Consider the following 16536-nt stretch of genomic DNA (forward strand, 5'->3'; position numbering starts at 1 on the left):
AAATATGAAATAAATGCTTAAACATGTAGCTATAGGTGTAATGTTAGAGACCACAGAAGACATGTAAATATGAAATAAATGCTTAAACATGTAGCTAGGTGTAATGTTAGAGTCCACAGAAGACATGTAAATATGAAATAAATGCTTAAACATGTAGCTATAGGTGTAATGTTAGAGACCACAGAAGACATGTAAATATGATATAAATGCTTAAACATGTAGCTATAGGTGTAATGTTAGAGACCACAGAAGACATGTAAATATGAAATAAATGCTTAAACATGTAGCTATAGGTGTAATGTTAGAGACCACAGAAGACATGTAAATATGAAATAAATGCTTAAACATGTAGCTAGGTGTAATGTTAGAGACCACAGAAGACATGTAAATATGATATAAATGCTTAAACATGTAGCTATACTGGTGTAATGTTAGAGACCACAGAAGACATGTAAATATGAAATAAATGCTTAAACATGTAGCTAGGTGTAATGTTAGAGACCACAGAAGACATGTAAATATGAAATAAATGCTTATACATGTAGCTATAGGTGTAATGTTAGAGACCACAGAAGACATGTAAATATGAAATAAATGCTTAAACATGTAGCTAGGTGTAATGTTAGAGACCACAGAAGTGAACCTTTCAAAGCCTGTTTTCTCAACTCGCGGTTTCTCTACAAGACATTACTCTATAAGCCATATCTCCAAAACTGGTGGGTCAAACTGAACAACCAATATGTCCATTTGAAGCTATGATTCCCTGCTTTCATATATGACATGAAAAAACGAATTATCCAATGGCAGTCCCTCAGTCAAATTTAGTCACAAATGTCTTCTAAATCATGACAGTTTTCTGGAGAAAAAAACCCCTATGTTTCTATACCGAGTGGTGCTCAAACATTTTCACATCAAGGACGCCCAGAAATATGCGTAGGCCTACGTATATATTTGGCTGCCGACCCCCATCTGAAAATATGTTTTTCGAAAGCAAACATACGAGTTAAAAACGTTCACTCTGAAAGAATATAATATTCAAAGATTTGCGCCACATTTTCACGATTTTATTCCGCGCTATATATGAGCTTGTAGATCTGCTATATTTTTCAATAGCTATATAAAGTTTAACACCAAAAGAGGTTCCCCGCTCTGAATGGATTAAAGCGGATTTGCTAGATTCATTCATTTTTGTGTTTTGTTGGAAGGACTTTATTTATTTCTTCGTAATGTGGATTAGTAAGAGGGGGGCAAGATTAAACGGGACCGTACCTATGTTCCCTCAGCTCTATGTTCCCTCAGCCTACGACAACCTACCTCCTCCCTCACCCTAACCCTAACCTCCCCCGGGGCAGACACCTAAACCTAACCGCAACCCTCTCCCGACCCGCAGCGCACCTCGGGGCTGAGGGAACATAGGTATGACCCCGATTAAACAATGTCAGGAAAAACAGCAACAACTAAATAAATATACTTAAAAACTCAACGGCGCATTTTGAGTTTTGATATTGTTTCCGTCAATGTGATCGCTTTTACGCGTCATCTGTCTTTACTATAGTTTTGACCCATTATAGAGGCATGAGGCGTGTGTGCACATGCATAACGTGAGTTTAACGTCGTTTAACCCATTTTGACCTGGGAACGATTCTATAAATACATGTCTTCTAAATCCTGACAGTTTTCTGAAAAAGCCGTGTTTCTATGTGTCAGTCGTTCTTCGATTTTTCAAAAAATAGCAGACCTACAAGCTCGTATCGCGCCACTCGGTGGCGCGCTATGAGCTTGTAGATCTGCTATTTTTCAATAGCTAAAGCATAACATGATGCTAACACCAAAAGGGGTTCCCGCACTATGGGAGTTCCAGAGGGTCCAAATGCACCCTTATGGGGCTGTAACTCTGCAGAGTGTACAAATGGAACCAAATTATTTGGTTCCATTTAAATTAACATTGATTTTACAATATATATATTGGGGGTCCCTGAGATAGAATGGCCATTTCTGTGTGGAGTTTGCATGTTCTCCCCGTGTCCCCTAGGGTACGTACCCTCACATGTTCTCCCCGTGTCCCCTAGGGTAGGTACCCTCACATGTTCTCCCCGTGTCCCCTAGGGTAGGTACCCTCACATGTTCTCCCCGTGTCCCCTAGGGTAGGTACCCTCACATGTTCTCCCCGTGTCCCCTAGGGTAGGTACCCTCACATGTTCTCCCCGTGTCCCCTAGGGTAGGTACCCTCACATGTTGTCCCCGTGTCCCCTAGGGTAGGTACCCTCACATGTTCTCCCTGTGTCCCCTAGGGTAGGTACCCTCACATGTTCTCCCCGTGTCCCCTAGGGTAGGTACCCTCACATGTTCTCCCCGTGTCCCCTAGGGTAGGTACCCTCACATGTTCTCCCCGTGTCCCCTAGGGTAGGTACCCTCACATGTTCTCCCCGTGTCCCCTAGGGTAGGTACCCTCACATGTTCTCCCCGTGTCCCCTAGGGTAGGTACCCTCACATGTTCTCCCCGTGTCCCCTAGGGTAGGTACCCTCACATGTTCTCCCCGTGTCCCCTAGGGTAGGTACCCTCACATGTTCTCCCCGTGTCCCCTAGGGTAGGTACCCTCACATGTTCTCCCCGTGTCCCCTATAGGGTAGGTACCCTCACATGTTCTCCCCGTGTCCCCTAGGGTAGGTACCCTCACATGTTCTCCCCGTGTCCCTTAGGGTAGGTACCCTCACATGTTCTCCCCGTGTCCCCTAGGGTAGGTACCCTCACATGTTCTCCCCGTGTCCCCTAGGGTAGGTACCCTCACATGTTCTCCCCGTGTCCCCTAGGGTAGGTACCCTCACATGTTCTCCCTGTGTCACCTAGGGTAGGTACCCTCACATGTTCTCCCTGTGTCACCTAGGGTAGGTACCCTCACATGTTCTCCCCGTGTCCCCTAGGGTAGGTACCCTCACATGTTCTCCTTGTGTCCCCTAGGGTAGGTACCCTCACATGTTCTCCCCGTGTCCCCTAGGGTAGGTACCCTCACATGTTCTCCCCGTGTCCCCTAGGGTAGGTACCCTCACATGTTCTCCCCGTGTCCCCTAGGGTAGGTACCCTCACATGTTCTCCCCGTGTCCCTTAGGGTAGGTACCCTCACATGTTCTCCCCGTGTCCCTTAGGGTAGGTACCCTCACATGTTATCCCCGTGTCCCCTAGGGTAGGTACCCTCACATGTTCTCCCCGTGTCCCCTAGGGTAGGTACCCTCACATGTTCTCCCCGTGTCCCCTATAGGGTAGGTACCCTCACATGTTCTCCCCGTGTCCCCTAGGGTAGGTACCCTCACATGTTCTCCCTGTGTCCCCTAGGGTAGGTACCCTCACATGTTCTCCCCGTGTCCCCTAGGGTATGTACCCTCACATGTTCTCCCTGTGTCCCCTAGGGTAGGTACCCTCACATGTTCTCCCCGTGTCCCCTAGGGTAGGTACCCTCACATGTTCTCCCCGTGTCCCCTAGGGTAGGTACCCTCACATGTTCTCCCCGTGTCCCCTAGGGTAGGTACCCTCACATGTTCTCCCTGTGTCCCCTACGGTAGGTAGGTACCCTCACATGTTCTCCCCGTGTCCCCTAGGGTAGGTACCCTCACATGTTCTCCCCGTGTCCCCTAGGGTAGGTACCCTCACATGTTCTCCCCGTGTCCCCTAGGGTAGGTACCCTCACATGTTCTCCCCGTGGCCCCTAGGGTAGGTACCCTCACATGTTCTCCCCGTGTCCCCTAGGGTAGGTACCCTCACATGTTCTCCCCGTGTCCCCTAGGGTAGGTACCCTCACATGTTCTCCCCGTGTCCCCTAGGGTAGGTACCCTCACATGTTTTCCCCGTGTCCCCTAGGGTAGGTACCCTCACATGTTCACCCCGTGTCACCTAGGGTAGGTACCCTCACTAAAAACATGCAGTAATCCTGGTCTCTAAACTACCTCCCCCTGGCCAGCCGGGGCGCCTGATGGAGGGGAAAGGAACTGGTCGGAATAACGTGTGGGGACTAGGTTGCTCTCCCCTTGTCCCCCATATATGGGGACTAGGTTGCTCTCCCCTTGTCCCCCATATATGGGGACTAGGTTGGTCTCCCCTTGTCCCCCATATATGGGGACTAGGTTGGTGGAGGGTGTGTAGAGCCCAGGATCACATTAGATGATTGACACAGGGGTCTGTATAGACTAATGAAAATTATTATAAAGTATTATTATCACTATTATTTTGCCAGTAGGTAGCCGTTCCCGCGTAACTTCCAGGTATGACAGGCGGTGATGCCAGACGCATAGCCTCCATGTGTGTATGTTTGGCTATCTGTGCTTACATGAACAGTATAAGGGGAGGGTCTTACAGGTGAACAGGAAGGGGAGGGGCTTACCTTGCAGAGAGAGTATCCCTCGTACAGGTGGAAACGACCCTGCATGAACACACAGGACTTCTCCTTGATGGTCCCGAACACCAGACAGCCTTCATGACCTGCAACTACACACACACACACACACACACACACACACACACACACACACGGGTTAAACTTAATACCTTTTACACACGAGTTCTCTAGGACTGTGGTTTGTGTTTGTGTTCATGGGGGCATGCTTCGAGTTCTCTAGGACTGTGGTTTGTGTCCTACCTAGGATCCTCCTATACGTTTCACCACCAGACTCTGGGCTGTATTTTGCGTGTCTTATAATTAAGTACCAGGTCTTATTACTTATAACTTAAGACCTGGAGGCGTGATCAATACCATTTGGCTATTCTGAGTGGCCTAAAGAGCATTGACCTGCACGCCTCCAGGTCTTAAGTTAAGTAATAATACTTAAGACACGCACAATACAGCCCTGTAAGTCTGTGCGGTGCGCTGTGCATGCGTCCGTCCTTGTCATCACTGTGTTTTTGAGTCAAGGTGGGGTTGTTTGAGCCTTCTCTCTGCGTCCGTGTGAGTGTCACTGTGTACAGAACCATCATATCATACTGTACGATGTATACAGAACCATCCTATCATACATTTGAGCCTTCTCTGCGTCTGTGTGAGTGTCACTGTGTATAGAACCATCCTATCATACTGTACGATGTATACAGAACCATCCTATCCTACATTTGAGCCTTCTCTGCGTCTGTGTGAGTGTCACTGTGTATAGAACCATCCTATCATACTGTACGATGTATACAGAACCATCCTATCCTACATTTGAGCCTTCTCTGCGTCACTGTCGCCGTTGGAGCGGTTACAGTACAGCAAAGTCGTCGTCATTATTTAGTTACTGTAGACTGTCATTATTTAGGACTGTCACCGTAATTACTTAGGGATTTCCGCATGTCACAGCTGTGCGGCTTAATGTACAAACTGATACATTACTACTACTGTACAGCCTGCTGCGCTTGGAAAGGAGCAGAGAATGAATAACTAGCATCCATGAATAAGACATGAAGGTGGGGGTAAAAATAGGCGCTAATATCTAGGGAATTATTATCCCATTCTGAACGGGAACCCCTTTTGGTGTTAGCATTATGTTATGCTTTAGCTGTTGAAAAATGTCTGTGTGGAGTTTGCATGTTCTCCCCATGTCCCCTAGGGTAGGTACCCTCACATGTTCTCCCCGTTTCCCCTAGGGTAGGTACCCTCACATGTTCTCCCCGTGTCCCCTAGGGTAGGTACCCTCACATGTTCTCCCCGTGTCCCCTAGGGTAGGTACCCTCACATGTTCTCCCCGTGTCCCCTAGGGTAGGTACCCTCACATGTTCTCCCCGTGTCCCCTAGGGTAGGTACCCTCACATGTTCTCCCCGTGTCCCCTAGGGTAGGTACCCTCACATGTTCTCCCCGTGTCCCCTAGGGTAGGTACCCTCACATGTTCTCCCCGTGTCCCCTAGGGTAGGTACCCTCACATGTTCTCCCCGTGTCCCCTATAGGGTAGGTACCCTCACAAAAACATGCAGTAATCCTGGTCTCTAAACTGCCTCCCCCTGGCCAGCCGGGGCGCCTGATGGAGGGGAAAGGAACTGGTTGGAATAACGTGTTCCTTCCACGCGCGTCCAACCAGGGAAACTCCCCCCTGTCAGGTGTAAAAGGAGCAACTTGGACACTCAGGCATGAAGGAAGCATGAGTTCAAGTCCGTTGCTCTCCCCTTGTCCCCCATATATGGGGACTAGGTTGGTCTCCCCTTGTCCCCCATATATAGGGACTAGGTTGGTCTCCCCTTGTCCCCCATATATGGGGACTAGGTTGGTGGAGGGTGTGTAGAGCCCAGGATCACATTAGATGATTGACACAGGGGTGAAAAATGGGTTACAAAATTGTGGGATAAAAAATATATTAAAAAAAAAGAAAAATAGCAGATCTACAAGCTCATAGCGCGCCACCGAGTGGCGCGCTATGAGCTTGTAGATCTGCTATTTTTGAAAAATCGCCTTTTCAGAAAACTGTCAGGATATAGAAGACATTTTTTTAGAATCTGATCTGGGGTCAGAATGGGTTATGCTGCTGAGGATGGTGGTGGTGAATATGTCCACTGGACACACGTTGAATTATCGAGTGCTCCGACGTGAACCCGTTATCCCGTTATTTCCGACCCGGGAGGACCATTCTACAACATGTCTTCTAAATCCTGACAGTTCTTATGTTGTTTCTATGTTAGCCCATTCTGACCTGAGATCAGATTCATACGAGGTTTCCACTGGACACACACTGGTCTGATTAATTCTTCAGTCAGGTTTTATTGTTTTCCCTCGTTTTCCAATCAGAAAAATATAATGAAGTATTAAAGCTGGTTCCTGTGTGGCTGCAGCTGCTAAATGTGAGATTATATACATTATGAATATATAATAGTTCTGCTTTGTCTGCTTATATAAAATAATATAATATTAATATAAAATAAAAAAACACTTAAATATAAAACCACTAAACTTAACTTTATGTTGGTTAAATATGTTGCTATACAGAACTTAATCCATGCATTCAGGCCTGACGTCGAAAAATTAAAAAAATAAGTCTTCTAAATAATGAAGATTTTTGGAAAGATTTGAGGCACATTTTAACGATAAAAAAAAATAGCAGACCTACAAGTTCTTATGGGGCGCCACTCGGTGGCGGCGTGGCGAGCTATATGAGCTTGTAGATCTGCTATTTTTCAATAGCTAAATTATAACATAATGTTTAAAACACCAAAAGGGGTTCCCGCTGAAAATGGGTCAAATGTGTCTTTTCTGTGACGTCAAAGCATGCGCACGCACGCACGCACGTGCACACGCTCACGCACACACGTCTCTCTCACACACACACACACACACACACACACGGTTATTACGAGTGTGAATAATGTTGGCGTAGGTTGTGTTAACCCATTCTGTACGGGAACCCATTTTGGTGTTAGCATCATGTTATGCTTTAGCTGACCGTTCAAAATGTATAGAAAATATTTTCAAAATTAGCCGATCTACAAGCTGAATGGTATAGTAGCCTAACTGAAGTTTTCATAATTTAGAATTATAGTGGAGTAAAAAAATACAATATTTTCCTCTGAGATGTGGTGGGGTAGATGTCAAAGTCAGTCAGTCAGTTGATAACCTGCATGGGGGACAGACATGACAGACAGACAGACAGGCAGACAGACAGACAGACAGACAGGCAGGCAGACAGACAGACAGACAGACAGACAGACAGACAGACAGACAGACAGACAGACAGAGTTTGACTCAACCACGTACACTATTATCATGACGGTCACATGAAGGTTCAATGACCGGCCCAGCCACTGATAGCTCTGAAACACGCTGTACTGGCCTGTGTGTGTTTGCCCATTCTGACCTGAGATCAGATTCATACGAGGTTTCCACTGGACACACACTGGTCTGATTAACCCATTCTGATCTGAGATCAGATTCTAATGCAGGATGTGTATAGGTCTGCTTTGGTGTAGCAGGATGTGTCTAGGTCTGCTTGTCGCTGACCAGGTCATTAATTATCTCATACCTGTGCTGACGGGGAAGTTGGGGATGTCCTGGTAGCGGAAGGTCTGCCTGTCGCTGACCACGTCGGCCAGCATGCCCAGCCCGGTGCCGCAGATCACCGCCATCTTGGGCCGGTGGCTGGTCTGGTTCAGCAGCCAATCGGTGGTGTGCTTGTATTCCTCAAAGGAGCAGCAGCAGCTATGGAAGGAAAGGAAGGAAGGAAGGAAGGAAGGAAGAAAGGAAGGAAGGAAGAACAACCGTTTTATGACATTCATTTTCATTTATTTTTCTTTTTTCTTTTAGGTTTTATGACCTCAATTACACCCAAAAAACCTGAACTTTGAACATTCAGTGGATTTTCTGTGGTCTGAAGTTTTCTTTGGGGTTTTTTGGGCCTTTTGAGCTACACTGAAAACAGGCAACACAGTGAAACAATGACATCTGCTGGCAAATCCCATTGACATATATGGGATTTGCAGTAAGTGATGTCACTTACTGCCGGCAAATCAGAGCACCTGTTTGAGCCAGAAAACCCCAGATCACAGAAAATCTACTGAATGTTAAAAGTTCATGTTTTTTGGGTGCAATTGAGATTAGAAAACCTAAAAAAAAACAAGAACAATTCCAAAACCTTTTTTTAATGTCACAATCCCTTTAAGCAATTATATAATATTACACCAGAGGGTGTGGTTTAACGTGATTATTGCCACGATAGTGATGCGGTCAGGAACGAGACGGAGTCGAGTTCCGCAAAGCATCACGTTAAATCACACCCTGACAAGGGGGACATACTGGGGACCGGCCTCCCCATCCTGACAAGGGGGACATACTGGGGACCGGCCTCCCCATCCTGACAAGGGGGACATACTGGGGACCGGCCTCCCCATCCTGACAAGGGGGACATACTGGGGGCCTCCCCATCCTGACAAGGGGGACATACTGGGGGCCGGCCTCCCCATCCTGACAAGGGGGACATACTGGGGGCCGGCCTCCCCATCCTGACAAGGGGGACATACTGGGGGCCGGCCTCCCCATCCTGACAAGGGGGACATACTGGGGGCCGGCCTCCCCATCCTGACAAGGGGGACATACTGGGGGCCGGCCTCCCCACCCTGACAAGGGGGACATACTGGGGGCCTCCCCATCCTGACAAGGGGGACATACTGGGGGCCGGCCTCCCCATCCTGACAAGGGGGACATACTGGGGGCCGGCCTCCCCATCCTGACAAGGGGGACATACTTGGGGCCTCCCCATCCTGACAAAGGGGGACATACTGGGGGCCTCCCCATCCTGACAAAGGGGGACATACTGGGGACCGGCCTCCCCATCCTGACAAGGGGGACATACTGGGGACCGGCCTCCCCACCCTGACAAGGGGGACATACTGGGGGCCGGCCTCCCCATCCTGACAAGGGGGACATACTGGGGGCCGGCCTCCCCACCCTGACAAGGGGGACATACTGGGGGCCTCCCCATCCTGACAAGGGGGACATACTGGGGGCCGGCCTCCCCATCCTGACAAGGGGGACATACTGGGGACCGGCCTCCCCATCCTGACAAGGGGGACATACTGGGGACCGGCCTCCCCATCCTGACAAGGGGGACATACTGGGGGCCGGCCTCCCCACCCTGACAAGGGGGACATACTGGGGGCCGGCCTCCCCATCCTGACAAGGGGGACATACTGGGGGCCTCCCCATCCTGACAAGGGGGACATACTGGGGGCCGGCCTCCCCATCCTGACAAGGGGGACATACTGGGGACCGGCCTCCCCATCCTGACAAGGGGGACATACTGGGGACCGGCCTCCCCATCCTGACAAGGGGGACATACTGGGGGCCGGCCTCCCCACCCTGACAAGGGGGACATACTGGGGGCCGGCCTCCCCATCCTGACAAGGGGGACATACTGGGGGCCGGCCTCCCCATCCTGACAAGGGGGACATACTGGGGGCCGGCCTCCCCACCCTGACAAGGGGGACATACTGGGGACCGGCCTCCCCATCCTGACAAGGGGGACATACTGGGGGCCGGCCTCCCCATCCTGACAAGGGGGACATACTGGGGGCCGGCCTCCCCATCCTGACAAGGGGGACATACTGGGGGCCGGCCTCCCCATCCTGACAAGGGGGACATACTGGGGGCCGGCCTCCCCACCCTGACAAGGGGGACATACTGGGGGCCGGCCTCCCCACCCTGACAAGGGGGACATACTGGGGGCCTCCCCATCCTGACAAGGGGGACATACTGGGGGCCGGCCTCCCCATCCTGACAAGGGGGACATACTGGGGACCGGCCTCCCCATCCTGACAAGGGGGACATACTGGGGGCCGGCCTCCCCATCCTGACAAGGGGGACATACTGGGGACCGGCCTCCCCATCCTGACAAGGGGGACATACTGGGGGCCGGCCTCCCCATCCTGACAAGGGGGACATACTGGGGACCGGTCTCCCCATCCTGACAAGGGGGACATACTGGGGACCGGCCTCCCCATCCTGACAAGGGGGACATACTGGGGACCGGCCTCCCCACCCTGACAAGGGGGACATACTGGGGGCCGGCCTCCCCATCCTGACAAGGGGGACATACTGGGGGCCGGCCTCCCCATCCTGACAAGGGGGACATACTGGGGGCCGGCCTCCCCACCCTGACAAGGGGGACATACTGGGGGCCGGCCTCCCCATCCTGACAAGGGGGACATACTGGGGACCGGCCTCCCCATCCTGACAAGGGGGACATACTGGGGGCCGGCCTCCCCATCCTGACAAGGGGGACATACTGGGGGCCTCCCCATCCTGACAAAGGGGACATACTGGGGGCCGGCCTCCCCATCCTGACAAGGGGGACATACTGGGGGCCTCCCCATCCTGACAAAGGGGACATACTGGGGGCCTCCCCATCCTGACAAGGGGGACATACTGGGGACCGGCCTCCCCACCCTGACAAGGGGGACATACTGGGGGCCTCCCCATCCTGACAAGGGGGACATACTGGGGGCCGGCCTCCCCATCCTGACAAGGGGGACATACTGGGGACCGGCCTCCCCACCCTGACAAGGGGGACATACTGGGGGCCGGCCTCCCCATCCTGACAAGGGGGACATACTGGGGGCCGGCCTCCCCACCCTGACAAGGGGGACATACTGGGGGCCGGCCTCCCCATCCTGACAAGGGGGACATACTGGGGGCCGGCCTCCCCACCAGTGTTGTTTTCGTCGACTAAAACTAAGACGAAAAATGTTCGTCACATTTTACAGTGTGCGAATAGAACACTTTCTTGATGTGATGATAAATGGTTTACAGCCTATATCATGTCATGTTGTGACGAAGGACTTCTTTGAACTTGGGTCAAAGGTTCTTCTGAGCTACTAAGCTAATAAACGGCAGACAGACAGACTTCTAAGAAGCGTTTGTCTACTGTAACACTTACTGTAGGACGAGTATATCCCACACACATTATCTAACACGTGGTGTTTGGATCGTATACACTGTAGAGCGTCGCCGTTTTACTTCTACTGGATCTCTTGTCCCTTCTCGTCCCTTCCTAAGGTTTTAGTCTAGCGTTTAAACCTAAACACCATGTGTGTAATAATAAAATGCCAAGTGTTTATTAATGGTCATAAAATACAGTAGAACACAAGTTCACTCAAACACCTCACGAGAACACCTATAGTGTTCGAATTCTAAACACCGGCTATAATATGACTTTGATTGTAAAAACTAAACACGTTTTTGTGTTTTAAAAAGTGTTACAGGCGATTAAACATGTTCTTCTGTTTATAATCTAAACACTGTGACACGTTTAAAAAGTGTTACAGATATGTGTTTAAAACTGTTTATAACCTAAACGCTTGGGTTTAGTGTGTAGCTTTTATTTGTTGACGAAATTGTCAATATATTTAGTCTTTAGTTTGTAGTCGACATAGCTTATAGTTTTCATTTGATTTCCATTTAGTTTTCATCGGTGAAAAAAGGTAGTCAATTTGTTTGTCATAGCATTTTGTCGACGGAATCAACACTGCACTCTCTCTCTCTCTCTCTCTCTCTCTCTCTCTCTCTCCCAATCTGCATTGACACACACACACACACACACACACACACACGCACACGCACACGCACACACGCACACACACACACACACGCACGCACACGCACACACAGCCCTGCTGGTGAATGAAGATGTGAACACGTAAAAAAAAAGAGTGATGGGATTTACCAGGAGTTCTTGGTGTGCATGTTTTCCAACAGAGCGAGAGGTGCAGGCAGCTGTACTGTAGGCGATATGACTGACTGAATGGACACACATACAGTATGCAACCTCACACACACACACACACACACACACACACACACACACACACACACACACACCGCAGAACAAATAACAGATTGTAGTTATCTGTTATCACTGTTATCTGTGTGTGTGTGTGTGAGAGAGAGAGAGAGAGAGGGAGAGAGAGAGAGAGAGAGAGAGGGAGAGAGGGAGAGAGAGAGAGAGAGAGAGAGAGAGAGAGAGAGAGAGAGAGAGAGAGAGAGAGAGAGAGAGAGAGAGAGAGAGAGAGAGGTGAGAGTGCCCCTCAGACCCAAAATGTATATGTTGTTATTATCGTTAGATAAGATTTTGTCCCATGCTGTATTGATAAATAATAATAATATACACGATTTATATAACGCTTTTCTGGGTACCCAAAGTCGCTTTACAGAAAGAGGTACATTTATTAGAAAACTATTTAAAAAGGTTTAATCAGACCAGTGTGTGTCCAGTGGAAACCTCGTATGAATCTGATCTCAGGTCAGAATGGGTTAATCAGACCAGTGTGTGTCCAGTGGAAACCTCGTATGAATCTGATCTCAGGTCAGAATGGGTTAATCAGACCAGTGTGTGTCCAGTGCAAACCTCGTATGAATCTGATCTCAGGTCAGAATGGGTTCATCAGACCAGTGTGTGTCCAGTGGAAACCTCGTATGAATCTGATCTCAGGTCAGAATGGGTTAATCAGACCAGTGTGTGTCCAGTGGAAACCTCGTATGAATCTGATCTCAGGTCAGAATGGGTTAATCAGACCAGTGTGTGTCCAGTGGAAACCTCGTATGAATCTGATCTCAGGTCAGAATGGGTTAATCAGACCAGTGTGTGTCCAGTGGAAACCTCGTATGAATCTGATCTCAGGTCAGAATGGGTTAATCAGACCTGTGTGTGTTCAAATGTTAAAAAAAAAAATCACACCCCTGTGAAGTGAGCAGTGCAACGTTGCACTGCTCACTTCACAGGGGTGTGATTTTTATTATTATTACAGTATTAGTTTTTTTCTTATGAAAGCAGAGAGTCTTCTGTTTCATACGGTATATAGTATGTACGCTATAGGCCTTATTTTGTGAATAATAGTTCTTCAGGTCCATGCATTCTCTGAAATCCTCTCTGGTGGGCGCAAGCTGCATTCAATAGCCAATTACTGACAAACTATACATGGGATCAACGTGTATTTGTTTTCCTCCTAAAAGTAGACATTCAGGGCTTTCATTCAGTGTGTAGTATGTATATGATATTATTTGTGTTCATTGTTGTATCTGTCTGTCAACTTCAACCTTCCATATCTCTGTTGTTTTTTCAAGCGAGCAGTGTGCAGGCAAAAGCAGGTGTTAGAAAAAGGTCAATATCTCCAGAATGGAAGATGGTAAAATCATATATATATTTTTTAAATTGAAGTGGACAAGTTGGGCTTTCTTTTGATTTATGCGGTGTGATTCTCGCTATAAGAGGCCCCTCGCTGTGGGCCCCGAAAACGTTCAAAAGTCCAATGTTAATCGCTCAGCACCACCAAGCCTGAGAAAATTGAACACTGTAGCAATCAATGTGTTAATGAACTAGTGGGCGTGTCCACAGAAAAACAACATATTGACAAATACTCCACACTTCTTTTTGAAAACATTCTTCCTCCTTATATAATACTAATACTACTAACAATAACAATAACTAACAATAACAATAATAATAATAATAATAATATCTGATGATCATGTTTTAGGGTGGAAAAAGACCACGCCCCTCCATCTTTAACCAATGAGAGAGCTGGACGTGATGATGACGACAGCAGTGGATGGAAATTAACTACTGTACGTACTGTACATGAAATCAGGTTTACTGCCTGTATTTCCTCCTGACATGGCAACGTGGGACGTGACAGAATGCTGTCGTTATGACGCCTGTGTTTCCCTGTATTTCCTCCAGACATGGCAACGTGGGACGTGACAGACTGCTGTTGTTATGACGCCTGTGTTTCCCTGTATTTCCTCCAGACATGGCAACGTGGGACGTGACAGACTGCTGTTGTTATGACGCCTGTGTTTCCCTGTATTTCCTCCAGACATGGCAACGTGGGACGTGACAGACTGCTGTTGTTATGACGCCTGTGTTTCCCTGTATTTCCTCCAGACATGGCAACGTGGGACGTGACAGAATGCTGTCGTGATGCCTGTGTTTCCCTGTATTTCCTCCAGACATGGCAACGTGGGACGTGACAGACTGCTGTCGTTATGACGCCTGTGTTTCCCTGTATTTCCTCCAGACATGGCAACGTGGGACGTGACAGACTGCTGTTGTTATGACGCCTGTGTTTCCCTGTATTTCCTCCAGACATGGCAACGTGGGACGTGACAGAATGCTGTTGTTATGACGCCTGTGTTTCCCTGTATTTCCTCCAGACATGGCAACGTGGGACGTGACAGACTGCTGTTGTTATGACGCCTGTGTTTCCCTGTATTTCCTCCAGACATGGCAACGTGGGACGTGACAGACTGCTGTTGTTATGACGCCTGTGTTTCCCTGTATTTCCTCCAGACATGGCAACGTGGGACGTGACAGAATGCTGTCGTTATGACGCCTGTGTTTCCCTGTATTTCCTCCAGACGTGGCAACGTGCGACGTGACAGAATGCTGTTGTTATGACGCCTGTGTTTCCCTGTATTTCCTCCAGACATGGCAACGTGGGACGTGACAGACTGCTGTCGTGATGCCTGTGTTTCCCTGTATTTCCTCCAGACATGGCAACGTGCGACGTGACAGAATGCTGTTGTTATGACGCCTGTGTTTCCCTGTATTTCCTCCAGACATGGCAACGTGCGACGTGACAGAATGCTGTTGTTATGACGCCTGTGTTTCCCTGTATTTCCTCCAGACATGGCAACGTGGGACGTGACAGACTGCTGTTGTGACGCCTGTGTTTCCCTGTATTTCCTCCAGACATGGCAACGTGGGACGTGACAGAATGCTGTCGTTATGCCTGTGTTTCCCTGTATTTCCTCCAGACATGGCAACGTGGGACGTGACAGACTGCTGTTGTTATGACGCCTGTGTTTCCCTGTATTTCCTCCAGACATGGCAACGTGGGACGTGACAGACTGCTGTCGTTATGACGCCTGTGTTTCCCTGTATTTCCTCCAGACATGGCAACGTGGGACGTGACAGACTGCTGTTGTTATGACGCCTGTGTTTCCCTGTATTTCCTCCAGACATGGCAACGTGGGACGTGACAGAATGCTGTTGTTATGACGCCTGTGTTTCCCTGTATTTCCTCCAGACATGGCAACGTGGGACGTGACAGACTGCTGTTGTTATGACGCCTGTGTTTCCCTGTATTTCCTCCAGACATGGCAACGTGGGACGTGACAGAATGCTGTTGTTATGACGCCTGTGTTTCCCTGTATTTCCTCCAGACATGGCAACGTGGGACGTGACAGACTGCTGTTGTTATGACGCCTGTGTTTCCCTGTATTTCCTCCAGACATGGCAACGTGGGACGTGACAGAATGCTGTTGTTATGACGCCTGTGTTTCCCTGTATTTCCTCCAGACATGGCAACGTGGGACGTGACAGACTGCTGTTGTTATGACGCCTGTGTTTCCCTGTATTTCCTCCAGACATGGCAACGTGGGACGTGACAGAATGCTGTTGTGACGCCTGTGTTTCCCTGTATTTCCTCCAGACATGGCAACGTGGGACGTGACAGACTGCTGTTGTTATGACGCCTGTGTTTCCCTGTATTTCCTCCAGACATGGCAACGTGGGACGTGACAGAATGCTGTCGTTATGACGCCTGTGTTTCCCTGTATTTCCTCCAGACATGGCAACGTGGGACGTGACAGACTGCTGTCGTTATGACGCCTGTGTTTCCCTGTATTTCCTCCAGACATGGCAACGTGGGACGTGACAGACTGCTGTTGTTATGACGCCTGTGTTTCCCTGTATTTCCTCCAGACATGGCAACGTGGGACGTGACAGAATGCTGTTGTTATGACGCCTGTGTTTCCCTGTATTTCCTCCAGACATGGCAACGTGGGACGTGACAGACTGCTGTTGTTATGACGCCTGTGTTTCCCTGTATTTCCTCCAGACATGGCAACGTGGGACGTGACAGACTGCTGTCGTAATGCCTGTGTTTCCCTGTATTTCCTCCAGACATGGCAACGTGGGACGTGACAGACTGCTGTTGTTATGACGCCTGTGTTTCCCTGTATTTCCTCCAGACATGGCAACGTGCGACGTGACAGAATGCTGTCGTGACGCCTGTGTTTCCCTGTATTTCCTCCAGACAT

The 16536-nt window shown here is 49.1% G+C and overlaps 1 protein-coding gene across 1 annotated transcript in view; it reads right to left on the minus strand.

The window, feature by feature from the left end:
* Positions 1 to 12180, minus strand: part of pnp4b (purine nucleoside phosphorylase 4b) — a gene marked incomplete at both ends in the record, with an annotated part of 29402 nt that extends 17222 nt beyond the window's left edge. The window contains 3 exons of the mRNA XM_083761279.1: positions 4374 to 4477; positions 7967 to 8142; positions 12161 to 12180. Of these exons, the coding sequence (XP_083617405.1) occupies positions 4374 to 4477; positions 7967 to 8142; positions 12161 to 12180 (300 nt within the window). The remainder of the gene's footprint in view (positions 1 to 4373; positions 4478 to 7966; positions 8143 to 12160) is intronic.
* Positions 12181 to 16536: the final 4356 nt, after the last annotated feature.

This window comes from Protomyctophum parallelum, assembly GCF_964188405.1.
Source record: "Protomyctophum parallelum genome assembly, chromosome: 3".
NCBI lineage: Eukaryota > Metazoa > Chordata > Actinopteri > Myctophiformes > Myctophidae > Protomyctophum > Protomyctophum parallelum.